This window comes from Dysidea avara, chromosome 10 (genome assembly GCF_963678975.1).
Source record: "Dysidea avara chromosome 10, odDysAvar1.4, whole genome shotgun sequence".
Lineage (NCBI taxonomy): Eukaryota > Metazoa > Porifera > Demospongiae > Dictyoceratida > Dysideidae > Dysidea > Dysidea avara.
The window spans coordinates 12,484,780-12,504,141 of record NC_089281.1 but is presented as its reverse complement, the minus strand read 5'-3'; the positions used below and the strand labels follow the sequence as shown (position 1 = coordinate 12,504,141).

Genomic DNA, 19,362 nt, shown 5'->3' with positions numbered 1-19,362 from the left:
AGAGGTGATTATTTGCTGCTTCAAATATACAGCAACTAATAAGAGAATGCACTCTCCACGGCCCAACCACCTACAACTTAGCTTGTTTGTGTCCCTGCCCTTGCCAGCTCCTGGATCCACCCCTGTACTGTTAAGACAGTTTGGTACCTGTTAGATTATTTCTCAGAATTTGTAGTAAATCAAGGTACTGACTAACAATTGTAACCATTGTAAAGCTGATCAATTAATTGCTTGGAATACTTAATTTAGGTCATAAATATTTGAGTTAATTGTCAAATGTGACATTAAGACTGATTTTCCTAAATTGGGTCACATTATGTTAATAAAGAATCCCACATGGTATAAGAGAATATGTATAAGATGATGTACTTAGGGCGGTAGCTCATATGTGATCCCGTATACAATATAATTCACTCTTTCACCTGTAAGTAAATTATATAACACATGTTTCTATATGCTTAACATCAATTTAAAGGGTGTAAGCATTGATTTTGTATGCATAGGCAGAAAATGTAATAATTATTATTCCTGTATTGTGATAATAGATACACTAATAATAACAATTAATTTTCTATTGGATACTCTAATAGAGCAGTCATCAAAAAAGTTTAGTTCTCTATCACTAACCATCTTTCCATGCCACTAAATTATCTATCCTGCCTTAATTGATTATATCTAAAATTTTCCTGCTTCAAAGCCCCATCAACAATTTGTTGCAAAAGTAAAGGGAAGTGGTAGCTATTCCATTCCATGTTTGGACGAATCATCTTCTGGAAGTACATCTTCTTATTCCTTTACTTCATTAGTCAGGTATCAAAAAAGAATTTATTGAAATTAGATTTGCTGTGTCAGCCATCTAAAGAGTCAAAAGAAAGATGTACAATAATTATGGGAGGTAATCACGTGTAGTCACTGTATTAATAAAATACACATTATTCATATTAATACACATTATTGAGACATATATATATATATATCTAATCCAAAACAGCCAAGCTGTAAAAAAAGAGTGCGGCCCTGAGAAAGGCTATGGTGAAAAAAGATGTGAAATCCAAGGTGGCGGCTAAGAAATGGCTGTGATGGTAGGTTAATGGTAAAAATTTTAATAACGACAATTCAGGTGAATTTTGTGCCAAGATCAAGCGGCACCAAATTCACCTGAATTGTCGTTATTAAAATTTTTACCATTATCCTACCATCACAGCCATTTCTTGGCCACCACCTTGGATTTCACATCTTTTTTCACCATAGCCTTTCTCAGGGCCGCACTCTTTTTTTACAGCTTGGCTGTTTTGGATTAGATTTCACTTCTTTTTGTATTTGTATACCCCAAAGCCGGCCTATGGCCGGCTTTAGGGCTTTTTAACCTGTCATTTTTTTCTTTACTACAGGAAGAAGAAAAGATGAAGCAGGGTGATTTCTTTGTAGCTGACCTCTGCAAGGTGATCCTTTCTAGCTGATCTCTCTACCAGATGACTTGTTTGTAGCTGAACTCTCTACAGGGTGATTTGTTTGTAGCTGAACACTCTACAAGGTAACTTCTTCTAGCTGATCTTTCTACAGGGTGATTTGTTTGTAGCTGAATTCTCTACAGGGCGATTTGTTTGCAGCTAAACTGTTGAACTCTCTACAATGTAACTTCTTCTAGCTGAACTCTCTACAGGTGACTTGTTTCTAGCTGATCTCTCTATAGGGTGACTTGTTTCTAGCTGAACTCTCTACAGGGTGATTTGTTTGTAGCTTAACTCTCTACAAGGTAACTTCTTCTAGCTGATCTTTCTACAGGGTAATTTGTTTGTAGCTGAATTCTCTACAGGGCGATTTGTTTGCAGCTGAACTCTCTACATGGTAGCTTCTTTGTAGCTGAACTCTCTACAATGTAACTTCTTCCAGCTGAACTCTCTACGGGTGGCTTGTTTCTAGCTGATCTCTCTACAGGGTGACTTGTTTGTAGCTGAACTCTCTACAGGGTGATTTGTTTGTAGCTGAATTCTCTACAGGTGATTTGTTTGAAGCTGAACTCTCTAAATGATGGTTTCTTTGTAAGTGACTTCTTCTAGCTGATCTATCTACAGGATGACTTGTTTCTAACTGAACTCTCTACAGTTCATAGCAGAACTTTCTACTGGGTGATTTGTTTGCAGCTAAACTCTTTGCATGATTGTTTCTTTGTAACTAAACTCTCTACAAGGTAACTTCTTCTAGCTGATCTCTCTACAGGATGACTTGTTTCTAAGTGAACTCTCTACACTGTGATCTGTTCATAGCGGAACTTTCTACTGGGTGATTTGTTTGCAGCTAAACTCTTAGCATGATTGTTTCTTTGTAACTGAACTCTCTACAAGGTGACTTCTTCTAGCTGATCTCTCTACAGGATGACTTGTTTCTAACTGAACTCTCTACAGTGTGATCTGTTCACAGCGGAACTTTCTACTGGGTGATTTGTTTACAGCTAAACTCTTTGCATGATTGTTTCTTTGTAACTGAACTCTCTACAAGGTAACTTCTTCTAGCTGATCTCTCTACAGTGCAATTTTTTTGTAGCTGAATTCTCTACAGGGTGATTTATTTGAGCTGAACTCTCTACATGATGGCTTCTTTGTAGCTGAACTCTCTATTAGGTACCTTCTTCTAGCTGATCTGACTACAGGGTGACTTGTTTGTAGCTGAATTCCCTACAGAATAACTTGCAATGTAATATAACTGAGTAAATTATAAATACTTTATTAGGGTGACTTTTCTATTAGAGTATCTCGATCTCGCATTTGCTGCACGTAGTTGCCTTTCGAATCATAACTCAGTGATTTGTAATCCCATTCTTCTGTACTACTGCAAGGACTTTCTATAATGATTATTCCAGCTACATACTGATTTTCAGCTCGTTGCTCTAAGCGGTTTGCCTGGTAGACACGAAAACTAATAGTTTTTTTATTCAAAAAATCGATCGCATAATTTTGACACAGGTTGGGTTTTGTGTCATATCTCCATGGTCCATGGTGTTTATCTCGATTCCTTTCAAACCACAAAAAGGCACTCCTACGATGGTTGCTCCATCTACATATCAATTTTCAACTGATTCCTCCAAGGGGTTTACCCTGTAGGCGTGACAGACCTTCGACCTTATTTTACGCAAATAATCGGTCATAACTCCGTGAATGTTCATCGGATTCCTACCAAAGTTGGTACGGAGATCCGCCTTAATGAGCCCTTTAAGTGTGCCAAATTTCAGCCCAATCCGAGCACGCATTCGTGTTGTATGGCGAATTTTACGAAGTGTGCGAAATAAAGAAGATGAAGAAAAAAAACGAAGAAATTAAAACGAAATTTTGTTCGCTCGTATCTCGGAAATGGCTGCATAAATTCTGAGAGACAATGAATAATGTATATTTTTGGAGATATGTGGAATAGAACAATGATGTAATTTTTGGCACAGTCCCTACAAGTTCTTCTGTCATGTACTTACCATATCCTGTAGCTTTTCATAGCCAAAAAGTGGGTTAAATGGGTTCCTTGTAGAAATGATCATATCAAGACACACGGTAGTGTGTCGTGCGGCCCAAGAAGTCGGCGCGCCACACCGTGAGTATATTAACAGGAAGAAAGAAAACGCAATTTTCACACCTATGTAGCTCTGTGATCCCTTATCCGATTGGAACCAAATTTGCTAGAGACGTGCCGCCCAGCTAGGGGAGTCTACATACCAAATGTGAAGAAAATCGCTCCATCTCCTGATGTTGAGAATAACAGCATGTCCCTGTAAAACTTTCCGAAAAGGGATGGCCGGGATGAATCAAATATAAGAAATGTAGGACCTAGTGGCACAGCTATATAATATAGTGGTAGTGAAGTTTTATATCCCATTGTAGTAGCCAAACTTTATTTACCTAAGATTGTTTTTGTAAGCATGCCGATGATACATACACCGAAAAGAAACTAGATATGTTAAGTATGTTTGTGGACATTTTAGATTATTGATTTTTGTACATGCAGTTATATCTTTTACCATTAAAATATTTTAATTGCACATTAGCTAATAGTAATATATTATGCCTAAAGTGTGACAAAATAATGCAATCAATTAATTATCATCAATAAGGTAACTAGCGGCAAAGATGTCACCTGTGTATATACATAGAACAATTTAGAACATTTTGTGTAGGTATAGTGCCGCGTACCCAACTGTTGTCACTCCAACCTACAATTAAATGCATGGGAAAAGGTTATTGAATAAGTTGATTAGCAGCCAGGTTGTACCACTTAACTGTATTCATAAACCGATGTTGGCTCCCATTGACTGTTGTGTAGGAATGCCTGTTTGCATAAAAGAATGGCTATCTGAATAGAACATCAACCATTATATACAATTCATTAAACTATAAAGAACAAGACCAACTTCCCTAGACTCCTTGAACTTCAACTTTGAACTCAAGCATACCATACTATATGTTGTTCATTTTAAATGAAAGCTATAGTTACCATGGCTAGAAAATAATTGAAGTGGCTCACAATGCTTATTCAGTCAATGTTACTGAGGATTTCCAAATCTTTGCAACACCAAAATGCAATGCGTTCACTGACGTGCACGTCCATCACGTGAAATTTAAAATTCTTATAACACACCATGAGACCAGTGAAACACTGACACACGAGTATAAAATCTATCAACAAATGACTTGATTGAATCATAACCGTTGAATGGGTAAAAAGGAAGTGACGTACTGGATCACATTTTTCTGCTTTGCTGTTTCAGATGTGTTGCAAAGATTTGGAAATCCTCAGTATTGCCATATTTGATCTCAGAAAGCAAACTTTTCCTGTAAGGGCATGCATGCCCTTTGATGTTGCATGCTCCTTATGCTGAGTGTGCTTCTCTCACTACACTACTAGTTGTATCAACTAGTTTCCAGCCCCCGCTATAGATGCCCCCTAGTTTAGCACCCCTCTTGGGAAATCCTAGATCCACCCCTGATTATTCCAGTTACAAATCAATCAATCAAGTAAGAGGTATACTGAAAGTATTGGCCATTAGTTATTGCTATATAAACTTGCAACCAAGACAGCAACATTTGCATATTCTTTGTCAATTGTGTTACTACAAAGATTGTAAAATGTTAACAAGTAACAAATACATAGTCAATCAACAGTATCAATCTCAGTCATGGCCACCACGACATGGTTAACTATTAGACTTGAACAAGCCCTGCTCAATTACATCATTAACAAATTTATGAGCCTTGTCATACGCTGGTCCTAATATCTCTTTACAGTTCTTCATCCAAACATCAACCTTAGAGCCATCCTGGTAGGGTTTATAATCAGTCATAGATATTTGGGTTAGCTCACACAATGGCTTCAGGTCAGCAATAGAAATATCATCTCCACCAATAAATTTTCCTCTACTCAAAAAGTAGCTCTCAAATGTTGTGATGGCTTTCTCAAGCTTTTCTTTACCTTCTTCTGCTTTAACAAGATCAGCTGGAAGACCAAAGACTTTTGGACGAGCAAACTACAATGAAAAAGAATTACAGTATCATTATCTGTCCACTCTCTTTTACACATCCCACATCATATGGATGTGTGCATTCATTCAGTATAAGAACTACAATGGAGTAATGCATATTTTGATGATAGTGTTAATATTCCTTGGTGCTCTTATGTCCAATTTAATATTATTACTTTAATTTTTGCTTATTGTAATTGTAATTGTAATTAATTACTAATCATTAGCAGTTTTTAAGAAATTGTAATTGTAATTGCTCACTGAGCATAAAAGTAATGGTAATTGTAATTGTAATTAGCTGTTCAGTCAATAATCATTATGTAATTAAACGTAAGGAATCAAAGTTATGCTATATAAAAGTACTACTCCATAACTTGACTATACTATGTACACAACCCCATGTGTATGACATGTGGCCCATGCAGCTGCAGTAAATTATTGAAATTATAGGCATGTATTTGTTGACCACATAATTTAACATTTTATGTACAGTATGGGATATCTATGGAGTACATATGTTCAATAGTAAAGAAAGAATTTAAATGTATCTAGATGACACAGAGTTTACAAAGGATGAAAGCCCTTTAAAAGCAAACAAATACTCCATTTTAAGTACAATAGCAAAAAACAACATTTGCACCATTTGAGTGAGTATTCAGCCATAGTGGCAATGTTCTCATACCGAATAGATGTAGACTATTACCAAAAAAGTTTGAACAGTTAAGATTAATGCTGGAGAATTGTAAGTTATTGTTGTACCCCAATGTACAATAGTAATTGAAAAGTGATTGTAATTATTAATCATTATTTTACATATTGAAGTAATTGTAATTGTAATCATTAGATTGGCTTCAAAAAGTAATTGTAATTGTACTGATTATTTTCAGTGAGTAATTACAACAAGCCTGATGTACACACATACACACAAACAGAGAAATGGCTTATAACACAAGGCTATTCAAGATTGAAATACCAGGAGTTTAAAAGTGTCAAAGCAATGGCGGATGCTTTGATTGTTCTATTAGAGTAGTTGCTTGACTGCTCTATTAGAGTATCTCGATCATTTTTAATGCAGTGGGAGATGAAAAGTGAGGTGTTGCTGAGGGTTTAATAGCTATCAATGGTGTCAGTTAAGTGCAGCTGCATGCATGCTATTGAAATACAGTGGTATATAGTTGTTTGATATGACAAATTGTCAGTACAACAATGTTTTATGTATTTAGACTTCCATTGAGTTAAATTTAAAAGGGGGTTTCTCTCGAAACCCCAGAAACCCATCTAGATCAACCACTGCAAAGGCATTCGGCATTTATAAGCTCCTGAAATACTCAACCATGCAAATACTGTTCAAATACTGTTGATTTGAGAGCATTAAATCATTGTTCAATGCTCTCAAATCACGATTGACAAGGGGGAACTTGAAATAGTTTTACATGTGAGATGCTGCTTTCATAATACCTTCACGATTACAAGAAGCAATTATTGTCACTATCCTGTCAAGTACTATAGAGAGAGATGTGCCAATAATCTGATCAGTAATTAGATTGGTTATTGATATTGCAATTTCTACCATATTGGTAATCGGTACAAATGCTCTGAGAAGTGAGAACCAACATTGCTAAGGATAGTTTGCATGGCAAGTACAAGTATTTGCAGTAATATAAAAAGTCTTCCTACAAACAAACAGAAAGCCTCTCCATTAATTAAGTCTATAAAGCAATAAATTACAAGAAGCCATGTGAGTGGATGCATGAGTACTACCATTACTACTAAAATATCCAGATCTTCTAAAAACAGTAGCTGTTACACTTTACGATTAAACAACTGCACCACAGAATAAACTAAACAAACTAAATTTCTGTACCAGCCATCTTGATAACTAATTGAAACACAGGGTAATCCCCTGAGCATGTAAACCACTGGTTTTTTAACAGTTGTACAGAAAACAGAGTGGATAGAGAAAAAGTGGCTTAAACACCACAAAGAACAACCACACAACTATTGTCCATGCTATGTTTGTGATATATTAATATTAAGCCGAGTTATACTATGAGCCCATAAGTGCCACAAGGCTTTGTGGTGCTTATGCATGGGCTCTTGGTTATACATATATGCCTTATAGCAAGAAAGTTACGAGGAAAGATTTTGAATTGGGTACACTTTGCCATGCTAAAATCTGCCAATCTTATCTTAAACAATCTGTTTGGGCTATTAACAACAAACTCTTTACTCAAAATCCTACCACTTGTAAAAACACTGAAGTTTTCTCTTGCCAAATAGTATGGCATACGGACACTATTAATCGCCGAGCGCCTTAGCGCAAGGCAAGTAATCTTGCAGTTTTGAACTTTCTGTATATTTATTTATTATTTTTATTTGTAATTGTGTTTGTCTGCAACAAAAGTAGATGATGGGTGTAGCTGCATTTGTGATGTAATGTGTACGTGAAGGTTGTAGGGTGTTACTAAAAGGAGGAATGGGAAATTAGGAAACCAGAAATGGGAAATAAGGAAATGGAGTATTTCTCTATAATGTGCATTCGTTGTATTGGCTGTATTGCTAGCAAGTGAGGGTGTCAGAAGCTGTCAGTGAAGGTGTATAAAGCCAAGTACATGGTCGAACCTTGGAATTTGAACCCGTTACACAGTCAGTGTGACTTTGCTAGTAGCTAGAGTGACAATGAGCACTGAAGACTGAATGAAAGCAGCTCTTCAAGTTTTCTCAGTATTGAACAACAACTCGGCCTCATTCTTTTGGCATGAATCTGTAGATCACCTCAAATTGGCTAATATTTGTGCACCTCCTTATACTATAGTGTGATTACTCTTCCCAGTGTCACAAGTTCTCCAGTAACTGCTGCTAACACTGCTATATTGTACATATGATGTTGTAGCTATTAGGTGATTGCACATGACATTACTACACGTTTAATATAGTCTCGGATGTAGTGGTTGGTGAAGTAATTCCATATGTTACCTTGATTTATGGGTCAGACTAGAAAGCATTCTTATCAGGTGGCCGAGTATAGTAGTGTAATATAGCATCTGAGTGCACAATGATGTGATCATGGTTTTACAATGCAGTAAGTTGTCTGAAGATGTGTTTAGCAAAATTGATGGAGTCATAGCTAGATAACTATTGATCGGTTCTGTGCCAGCTCCCATGAACTGGTAACTATTGATCGGTTCTGTGCCAGCTCCCATGAACTGGTTATAAGTTCAATCAACAAGTCTTCTGGTAGTTTAGTAAATGAGATGTGGGGTGGTCCACAATTTTCAGCCAAGCATACAAACCGTGCACTAGGGGGGAGGGGGTAGTGCTACATGTATGCTTAAAAATGCTGATTTACAAACAACCACGTGAACTATTTAAATGGAGAAAGAGTCTATATTGGTTGGCAAATGAACCAAACTCAGTTCATAAAGTGCCAGTTAACCATTATCAATACTTTGTTAGTGCCAGTGCTTATTTGAGTTATGGAATAAAGCAAGCAGATGCTGTTAGAAGAGCCCAGGAAGATTGGAAGCGTCGTGCAGCCACATCTGAAGAAGAGCATCTTGCTACAAATGAAACCAGGTGCTGCCAGCAAATAAGTGTATGTTAGATACCCACTGGAGGTTTTTTAGTAGGGTTGACAACCCGAGGGCGCAGTTTGGTCACCGAAGCGTGGCATTAATTAGTGACCGAGGCGCAGCCGAGGTCACTAATTAATGCCTGCCGAGGTGCCAAACCAAGCGCGAGGGTTTCAACCTACTAAAAACCGACAGTGGGTATCTAACCTATTTAGAAAGCAGCTCGTTACTAGCACTGACAAAAGAAGCATAGAGTCATGCTAGGTAAGGTCCTTTACAGCGTGTTTGCGTGTGCCGCGGCTTAGTGGCCAGGTTAGTGTTGTTTTAGCAGCTGTTATTTAGTTCCAAGGCTTCTTTACTAGCTAATACAAGCTGGCGACGAAGCGACACTTTATTACAACTGGCCACGAAGGGACAAGCTTTATTACAACTGGCCACGAAGCGACAAGCTTTATAACTGGCCACGAAGCGACAAGCTTTATTACAACTGGCCACGAAGCGACAAGTTTTATAACAACTGGCCACGAAGTGACAAGCTTTATAACAGCTGGCTATGAAGCGACAAATGTTACAAACAGGTGCAATAACACAGCTGAAGTGTGTTGATGGTCTAATGGCGACAGTGCTGACAAGCACAAGAACGCAAACATGCTTGCTGTAAACTCGCAACACCAGTAATTTCACTGATGGCTAGCTAGTTGTGATGTGGAACGTTGTTGGGGTAGCTGTAATATGCATCAAGCAGCTAGCTCAGTCGGTTTGACAGCTAGCTTGGTCAAGTGCTGGTATGGCTGATGAAGGTAAAAACCCAAATCTCACTTAACCATACAACCACTAATTAGATCAGTGACATAGAAAACTCTTTGAAGTGTTGTTGAATTTACCATAACAGTCTCACGTGACAACAGGTCTCTAAATGAAACTTAGAGCCCTAACCTCAGGTCTCTAAGTGGTAATAATAACCTCATTAACTGTGTCAACATCAAAGAGAATTATTCATGCTGCTTTCTAAAGTTCAAAAATCTGCTACCCTTATCAAATTATTGTATTGCATCTTTCACAACTTTGAAGTGGGTTCACAAATGACTTGGCCCATTAACAAGTGTAAAAGGCAGGAATTTGTGGGTAGAGCAGTGGTTGCAGTAAACAACTTGCAGACTACATTGTATTAATAAGTGTTGCTGCCCACAGGGAAGGTCTGTATCTACATCAATCACCAGTACCACAGAAGTCCAGTCCAGTCAGTCAGAGTGTTGTGGAATTGCAACATTCTACTGCAGCTGTTGTTGTATTGCAACAACACATTGAAGGTAATCAAGAGAGAGTAATTTCCATGATGTGTACTCATTTACAAATTGATCTTCTAACAGTCCCATCCAGAATTTATGAAAGTTCTGACCACGGTAGCTGTTTCCACTAATCAATACTTTGACCTTGGAAAAAGCTAGTGGACAGAGTTTTGATAAGCAGGGATCTAAAGTACATATGGCAACCCAAAATGGGAAAAAGGGTCGAGTATTTTGGAAACCTAAAGGAGCTGTGTGGTATGAAAATAGTGTCATTAAATTTGACAGTTTAACTAAAGTCATGCCAGGAAAAGTTAAGCAAGATTTCATCAATGAATATGTGCTTTCTGCTAGCAACAGTATTGGTCTTACCTGAGATGCTGTATTGGATAGCCTACATGATGCCAAAATGCTTGATAATAATCTCTTTTCGCCATTAAACATGTGCTCTTTTAATTTCCCACTAATCAAAGAAGTGTCACTGGAATGGGTTGCATTGTATTCCACAGTGGCGGCAGAAGGTGGGGACTACAGGCCCCCCAACTTTCAAAAAACAGGGGCAGAGCCCCCCCAACAAATGTGTTTTATGACGTCATAAGACGTATCATGTGATCAATACCGTATACGCTTGTCAGCGTGCTTACAGGGTCACTGTAGCTATTTATCTAGCATCACTGTGATTAAGATTATTGGCTAAAACTGCCTCCAGATTCAATCTCATAGCACTTGTTTTTCAAAAAATTTCAGGGGGAGGCATGCCCCCAGACACCCTAGAAGGAGAGCATGCTCTGCATGCTCCAAGTACGCTTCGCGCACTGTGCATGTATAGCCACAATAGCTATACTCAGCCTCCCAACTTTTCATACTTTCCTCCGCCACTGTTCCAGACTATGTAGAGTACAATCTCGACAAAGATAGAGCTGGGCAATAGTAAAAATATTGAATATCATGATATTAATTTTCAAATCGTATTGTGATATTAGCCTCTACACTATTGTGATGGATGTAACACTTCTAAATGACTAGTAAGTAGTTCTATTCATGAACCATATTCTTTGCCTTTTCATAAGAAAGGAGCAATGATTAGGTGTAAACAATGTATAAATTAGCAAGTTTGTTCACAAAATTCTCAATTGTACAAGCAGCTAACTACTGACCTGTCATTTAGATACTATGGTGATACATATTGTTATCGTGATATTTTCATTACTATCGATCGTCTTGTGAAAATTTTGCTATCACCCACCACTAGATAAAGATATGAAAGATACTGTAAGTCAAGTCATCCACCAATTGGAATAACATTTTCCTGTTGTTTGTGTCAAAAGTGGTCACCACTACATACTAATTTACTACACTGAAATGGTGTTTAACCAAGGGTTAGTATATCAAGTGATGATGCTGGACTAAAATGATGACACAGAACAAAACTCTGAAGAAAACCCTGGAATTTCTGAAATTGAACAAAATATCATGTTTTATAAACAGACAGCTTTGCAGTTCTAAAGTGTGATTAGGAACATTTTTCCAAAATTCAGTTACATATGACTCAGTTCTACGGTTACTATCCTTAGATATGTGTAAAGCAGGTCACGATCGAGGACAGAGACCCAAACATTTTATCCCTTAAGCCCGCATAATCCAGAACACTGGCTGGATTTGATAAAAAAACAAATTGGAAACGCACATACTTTTTTTGGTTTCAAACAGGAATATCTCATGAAGTGTTCGTCTGATCTCTTAGAAATACAGATTTTATTAACTGGCAAAGAGTAAGCTAACTAACTTTTCAATATACAACTAGGAACTCACCTGCTACAATGCGCTGAGTCATTTCGTGTCCTTTCGCCTTCATATTGTCGTTGTGCTTGTCTCACATTTAATTAATCACATGACATCTACATATCAACTGAATTGCAATCACGTCAAGAGAACGAAGTATGGCAAGTCATGGCCTTTGTACATCACTATGTGAAGAAGAAAGACAGTGAGATAGTTCTTTTGTTCTTTCAAAGGAAGGGATGGACAAGACAAAGTATGGAACCAAAATTTAACAGTGAGTAAGATGGTGTTTGTCATTTTCAGATAGCTTTAACAGTTTTTGTGTTATGGAACATTGTTGTAAAAGGCATGCATATGATCCAGTTTATTGGACTATGCATTTTCAGTGCTTGCATTTTAAAACAAAAAAAAAAGCTTCGGGTTTAAGGGTTAAAGGCAAATATATTTGCAGTTGGAGAACACCAAATCCACATCTTCAACTGAAAACTAAGCAGTTGTTTAGAAAATGGTTTTTAAAAAAACGACTGTGATTAAGTGCTGCACATTGAATAGTAACCATGTTTGGCTTGGTTCAGCACAACTTGTCTCACAGTATAAACATCCACCAAACCAGCCCAACTCAGTTTGGTTTTCTATATTCAAATGCTCACTAGATATTAGATCAAAGTAAAGTTTAAATGAATAAAAGAAATTCTATATATCAAACAGAACAATTCAACACTTCATATAGCAGGAAGACCACACAATTACTTACCAGTATCAACCACATTGTAATGAGGCACATTAATGGCTGGCATTAACCACGTAAGTTATTAATCATCCCTAGCACACAACTGTGCTAATGTGCCACTGTCTTTCTTCCTAACCACCCATTAACAGAGTCCTAATTAAAACCATTTTCCAGGCTAGCATGCTTTTTTGTAGTGGTCTAAAGACGTGCCCACATATGGGATGTTGCAGTTTTTTGCTCCACTGCATTAAGTGTAAATGCATACTAGCTAAAGCATAGTGGTGAGTGAGTGCAATACGGAAAATATAGCACGAGGGTGTAGTTGAGAGACAAATGTAGTACGAACCAAAGCCAAGTGCTATATTTGGCTGGAGATCACACCAGAGTGCTATAATTTCTGTAGTTCACGAGCATAAGCAGTGCTTTAACTGGTTTAATGATGTTGCAAACAAGAAGAAGTTAACCACTTAATACAGTTTAAGATGACCTGGAATGTCACAATGGCAGTAAGAACACTAGTGCCTATTCGTGATTAGCAGAAGGTTAATTTGTAGCCATTAACACCAAGTTATCACACGATTTGTGATCCGTCAGATCCAGAATTCATTTAATAGTGGGACAGCAGGACGAGGAGAATGAATGAGGAAGGCTAGACGGTGTGCATGAGTAATGGACAGTATGTACAACCATCTAATTTTTTGTGAGTGTGGCCATCAATGTGACAAAATTGGAGGCATCGGCTACTGTATCAAACCAATGGACTTACAATGAAGTTTTAGTGAACAATTTAAACTGAATGGCGTAATTATTGTACAAACATTTGTGGGTGTAGCCATTAATTTATTCAGTGTTAATTGTTATGGTAACATTGTTGACAGTTTTGTTAGTGGGGGTAATTGTGGTCATTTTTGGTTGTGTTTATGGTTGTGTCAAGTTCACACAAAGTGTAAAATAAAGCATGCAGACTTTGATGGAAATATAGCACACTTTAGCACAGTATGGAAATACATAGCACACTTTTCCCCTTACATTAAAGTGTAATATTGTACTTTGCGTAGGAGGATCAAAACAATGCCGTGTATCGTATTGTCCATACACTACTTATTAGCTGCATAACTGTACTGTATGAGTCATACAGAACAGTTATGCAGCTAATTGGGCAAATACAGTACACTTGGGCAAATACAGTACGGAGAATTTATTTATGGAATGTTACAAAACAACACACTGTAAATCACTAAAACCAGCCAACCTAGTCCTACCAGTCCGTTCTACTGCTAGAAATAATACTTACTCATCATCTGATCACAAAGCAACTCCACTAAGACAGCACGATTGATCACGTGCGTGACATTGTAAATCGCTAAAACCAGCCTAACTAATCCTATTAGTTCATTCTACAACTAGAAATAGATTATATAAACACTTACTGATATCCTGATCACCGAAAATCGCAGCAGTTTGAGTACTAGAGAAAATCGCTCCGAGCCAGACAACCAGGAAGTACAATATAACACTTAAAGTACTGCCTATGCTTGTGTGTACGAAAAATACAGCACTCAGGGGGTGTCTCGAGGCAAATACAGCACTCGGCTTTGTCTCGTGCTGTATTAGCTTCTCAACACACTCCCTCGTGCTGTATTTTCCGTACACATGCGCGGTGGTGCTTTAACTATAACTTAAAGCACTTACGTGGGTGAAGATCAAACGAATAAGAGTACTATTATTTCCATACAGCACTGAAAAGAAAATACAGAACTGTTGACCATGTGCGTAACATTTTAAGTCACCAGAAGTAGCCAAAATGATGCTATCTGTTTGTTTTAAGACCAAACTTGTACCTTACTAATCATGTGATGGCTGAAATCCAATGTGGTTCATGTCTACAAAATGAACGCTCCAAACAAAGATGACCAGTTAAAGCACTGCCATGTTTGTGCAATATGAAAATATAGCACTCTGCTGTGGTCAGCTGAATACAGTAGATAGCTTTGCCTCATGCTGTATTGGTCTCTCACCCACGCCCTCGTGCCATATTGCACTCAGGCTACAGGACAAATACAGTCAGAACAGTTATGTAAGGAATGTTACGAAAACAAGCCCACTCAGACGGCAAAACATACAAATTAACTAGGTGCCAACTCATCAATGAGTCACAGTTGAGTCCCATACAGATTCTGGAATGTATCCTGGAATGTATCCATGTAAGCTATGCATTAAAAAAGATGGGATTATGGGCTTGACATTTGTGCTCTGTAAATAGATCCAACTGACACCAGAGTCTGCAGGACATTACCCTTGGTAATTGACTGCCTGCATATTAGCAAGCATGTCTGTCCTCTTGTTGTTTCAGGGTCGAGTGCATCCTGAAAATAACACATCAGTTAGTTTTCCTCTGCATTTTGGGAATAACCCACCCAACTTCCTCTGAGACAAAAGAACACTGTCCATGTCACATTAACTATTTGAAGAAGAGATTAAGGAGGTGGGTGGGAGGGAAAGATAACAACCACTTGCTAACACTGTCTATTGCAAATGTGCTGGAATATCAGACTGGCCCCCTTTATAGACCTCTTTGAAGTGCACACCTAAATTATTGGAATGCGCTAGGGGGGACCTGTATGACTATAGTCTGGGTGTAGTGACAATCCAGGCAAGTTCATCCCGCTAGTTAATCCTGTTTAACTTGTAATAACCAATGGTCAACTTTCAGTCACCCACTTTTATGAAATGGCCATCCCAAAAATAAATAGCCTAAGTCAAGTATGCTAGCACATGACAAGATGTTTATTTGAATTGTAATGAATTGACTTTGTCATGTTACCTCAAGCAACGAATTTAATAACACTATTACACACAGTTGCTCTCCTATATATATATATTAAAAGAGAACCTTGTTATAGAAGAAGCCACTGGATCCAGCTCTCAAGTTAGAGTCATTCCACTCAAGATATTCATCTACTCTGGCACGATTCTCAAATTTGCTGGGATACCAGTGGTCAGGAACTTTGTACTTTGCTGCAAGGTATCTTAGGATAGCTCCACTAAAAGGAAATAGAAGGTAAGCAAGCATATAGAGTTCCTTTATTCCAAAGAACATAAACAATATTGCTCTTTTCCTAGTTTGTATTTTATAATGCTGAACAAAGTTATGGAGCAAGGTTTTAACATACTACCAATACCCTAGAAGTAAACCATCCACTTTTCGTGATTAGAAAGAATTGATACGTTCTACAATAAATACTTGTACAAAACTGTTCAGGAATACCTACTGTAGACTGACATTTAATGCAATTGAAGTGTAAGTGCTCTTTGCATACTTCAAGGTACTACCTTTCTGACAAATGAAATCCATTGTCATCCATTGCAGGAATGGTTCTACGAGGATTAACTTTTCCAAGATCTTCATTCTTCATGTGAGCACCTGTGAAATACCAACACACACTACAAATAACAATGTAATGTACATGCTATGCATCTCCACTACAATATGACAAAACATCAACAACAAAAAACAGTTCTAGTACAACACCATATCTATACCAAGAGCATTGGCTGTGTTTCAGTGTGGTGGACTGGTGGTACCATCAGGAAAAAAGCAGCAGATACACATACTAATGCCAAGAGTTCATAATATATATACTGAGGAGAGTATCCTACTCTCATATACCCCTGTAGAAGGGCGTATCATGAAGTTATAACGTTAACGACAAGGTGTTGTGGTTTGTGACATTTGAGCAGCCGTAAAAGTGCAACAATCGTTAGCATTTTCCCACACTCGCAACACTTAAGAAAGCCACATTCACAAATGGCCTGGTAGGAAATGCCTACAAAGTTGTCAAACCCACGAAGATACGCTTGTAGATCAGTGAGAAACGTTGAGAGGCCGAGTTAAGTTTGATTGCTAGCGATGTTGTTAGGCACACATTCAATCAATACTATGTTCAGTAAATGACATTATACAAAGAGAAATGAGTTAACTCGGAAATGTTATGTCATAACTTCACGATACGCTCTTCTACAGGGGTGTATGAGAGTAGGACATTCTCCTCAGTATAATGAACTCTTACTAATGTCTATGCAGAAGTATACTGATTGAAATGCTAAATGCATTGTCAGCTATATATTGTTGTAGCAATGCAAATGCCACAATTTAGAACAAAATTATGAGGACAGGTGTGCTTTTATAAATTTTACACATTCCATTAACCACTTCAAAGGAATTTTGAGCAAGTAGAGTGATGCTGTCCCTCTTTAGGGTACACCCTGCAGAGCTATACTCCTCATTAGATCCTTTACACCCCTAACCCTGTAATTACACATTACACAATCCGATGAAAGCAAGGTTAATTGCCTTGCCACACAAAACTAAAAACACAACACTGTACCCTTATTACTTCACATTCTGAAGCCGGCTACAACCGAGGCTACAACTCTCATTCACACCATTCGTAACATTTCGAGGCCGCATTCTCATTATACCTCGGCATGTATGCAGGCCTGCCAACCTGGAAAGTAAAAAAATCTTGAGATTTCTGGACCTTTATTGTAGTATTGCAGTGTGTAGTCAAAAAAAACTGGTAGATGCTATGCTGAGACCAAAAAGAAAAAAGGTCTCGACTTTTTAAACTTGAAATCCGTGACATTCACGCTACAAACCGTGAGATTCTATCCAACGAAGGTTAGTGAAACCGTGAGAGTTAGTAGGCCTCAAAAACCGTGAGATTCGATCTACTGCCCTTGAGCAGGGTAGTGAAACCGTGAAACTCACGGTAAACCCGTGAGAGTTGGCAGGCCTGTGTATGAGCGACTGAATGTAAGGGGAGGTCGAGTCGAATTAATGCGTGATTGTGTGTACCTTCTGCTAGACTGATCACCACGGATTCATAAGGGATTTTGTTGGCTTCTAGAAACAAGACAACAGCTCTGCATGGCTGGGAGAGTAGGTCGTAGAAAATGCGAAGCTCCGGCATCTCGACGACTTCGACGACTGCGTCACGTGTCCTCAACTCACGCTAAACGATACGCATGCGCATACACAAACAATGGATGGAACGACCTCTGATTACTTCTCTGTTCTATTTGTGGGAATGCTTTTGATCGATTTAGTGGTGAGATTAGTGTAGTTCGATTTCGGATGCGCCTCCTGCGCTAGAGGGTATGGATTACAGGCGCACCAATTCCATAAGGATGTTGTCCCTAACAACCTTGAATTATATGTTTAGCTTTTTTTTTTTTTAATGTTATTTAAACAGGGAGACAGCATCAGCAAAAGCTGTTTTTCAGCTGTGCCCTGAACAAGCATACAAAACAATATAGGTACATATATACACACAATTAGCTAAATATGACTTAAATAAGCTAGCTTAAATCATCTCGGTGATTGAGGTAGGCAGGCTGTTCCATATAGTTGTGCCACAATAATATAGACTTCGTTTGCCATAGTTTAATCACGCAGCAGGTACATGCAAACGATGGACATTGCGCCCTGCATGACCTGTGACGGATAAAGCAGACCCGAATGTGGAAAGTAAGTAGGAGGGTGATAGCCTTTTTAAGATCTTGTATATTTGTATGGCAGTATGAAATCTGCAACGTTCAACTAAAGTAAGATTAAATGCAGAAGATCTGGCAGAGTCATATGATGAAAACCGTGAATGAAGTCTTTCCAGTCTCTTAAGATGGCCAACATTAGTAGGTACCCATACAACATCACAATAGTCAATTATAGGTAAAACATGGGCCTGATATAATAATTTCATCACAGTAGGAGTGAGTGGCTTAAGGCGATTAATTGAATATAATTTGCCACGAACCCTCTGTAAAACATACTCCACATGTTGGTGCCAAGTTAAATGTTGGTCAATGTAAACTCCTAAATATCGCACAGTAGAAACCTGTTGTAGTGGTAAACTGTCAAGTGATAGGTGTAGGGTTTTCCCAGAAATACGCTGTAGGGTCCCAATGAGCATAGACGAGGACTTTGGAACACTCAGTTTCAACTTGTTGGCAACCAATCATATAAAAAGTTGTGTAACAGCACGCTGTAGAATGCACTCCAATTGTCTGAAGTCACTATGACAATAATGCAGCTCTGTATCATCAGCATATAAATTGACATCAACATCAGTAATGGCAGTTGGAAGATCATTAACATAAATGGAAAATAGCAACGGGCCAAGAATAGAGCCTTGAGGCACACCAACTTTAACCTCACCCTTAGCTGACAAAGTACCATGCAGGGAAACCCGTTGCTGTGGATGCCTTAGTTTGTAGTTTTCCCCCTACATTTTCCCCTACACGAGAAGGCAACAGTGTAGACCGTAGGCTCTCATATATCTACCAGGGTGGACTCTGAGGATCTTTCTGTATGCATAGATAGCTATGTACCGAGAGTATCTATGGTACCAGTATGCCAGCGTAGACAAGCACATGGATGATGTATTGGAAATCTGTTATGAATTCAAAAATGTCATATTTCATTGCTTATGT

General features: G+C 38.2%; 1 protein-coding gene across 1 annotated transcript; it reads right to left on the bottom strand.

Annotated features, from left to right (window-relative positions):
• Positions 1-4,978: 4,978 nt before the first annotated feature.
• On the bottom strand, positions 4,979-17,879 carry LOC136236118 (uncharacterized). Its single transcript, XM_066026217.1, has 4 exons — positions 17,729-17,879; positions 16,204-16,294; positions 15,764-15,914; positions 4,979-5,506 (listed from the first exon to the last, which is right to left on the bottom strand). The coding sequence occupies exons 1-4, from the start codon at positions 17,841-17,843 to the stop codon at positions 5,177-5,179; spliced, it is 687 nt and encodes a 228-aa protein (XP_065882289.1). The 5' UTR covers positions 17,844-17,879; the 3' UTR covers positions 4,979-5,176.
• Positions 17,880-19,362: the final 1,483 nt, after the last annotated feature.

Bases quoted from the DNA above. Each gene is read 5' to 3' on its own strand.
- LOC136236118 (XM_066026217.1), bottom strand. From the start codon at position 17,843: ATGCCGGAGCTTCGCATTTTCTACGACCTACTCTCCCAGCCATGCAGA. The intron at 16,295-17,728 runs GTACACACAATC...GGTATTTCACAG, and splicing joins GGTGATCAGTCTAGCAGAAG to GTGCTCACATGAAGAATGAA. The intron at 5,507-15,763 runs GTTCTCTTTTAA...TTTTCATTGTAG, and splicing joins GTGGCTTCTTCTATAACAAG to TTTGCTCGTCCAAAAGTCTT.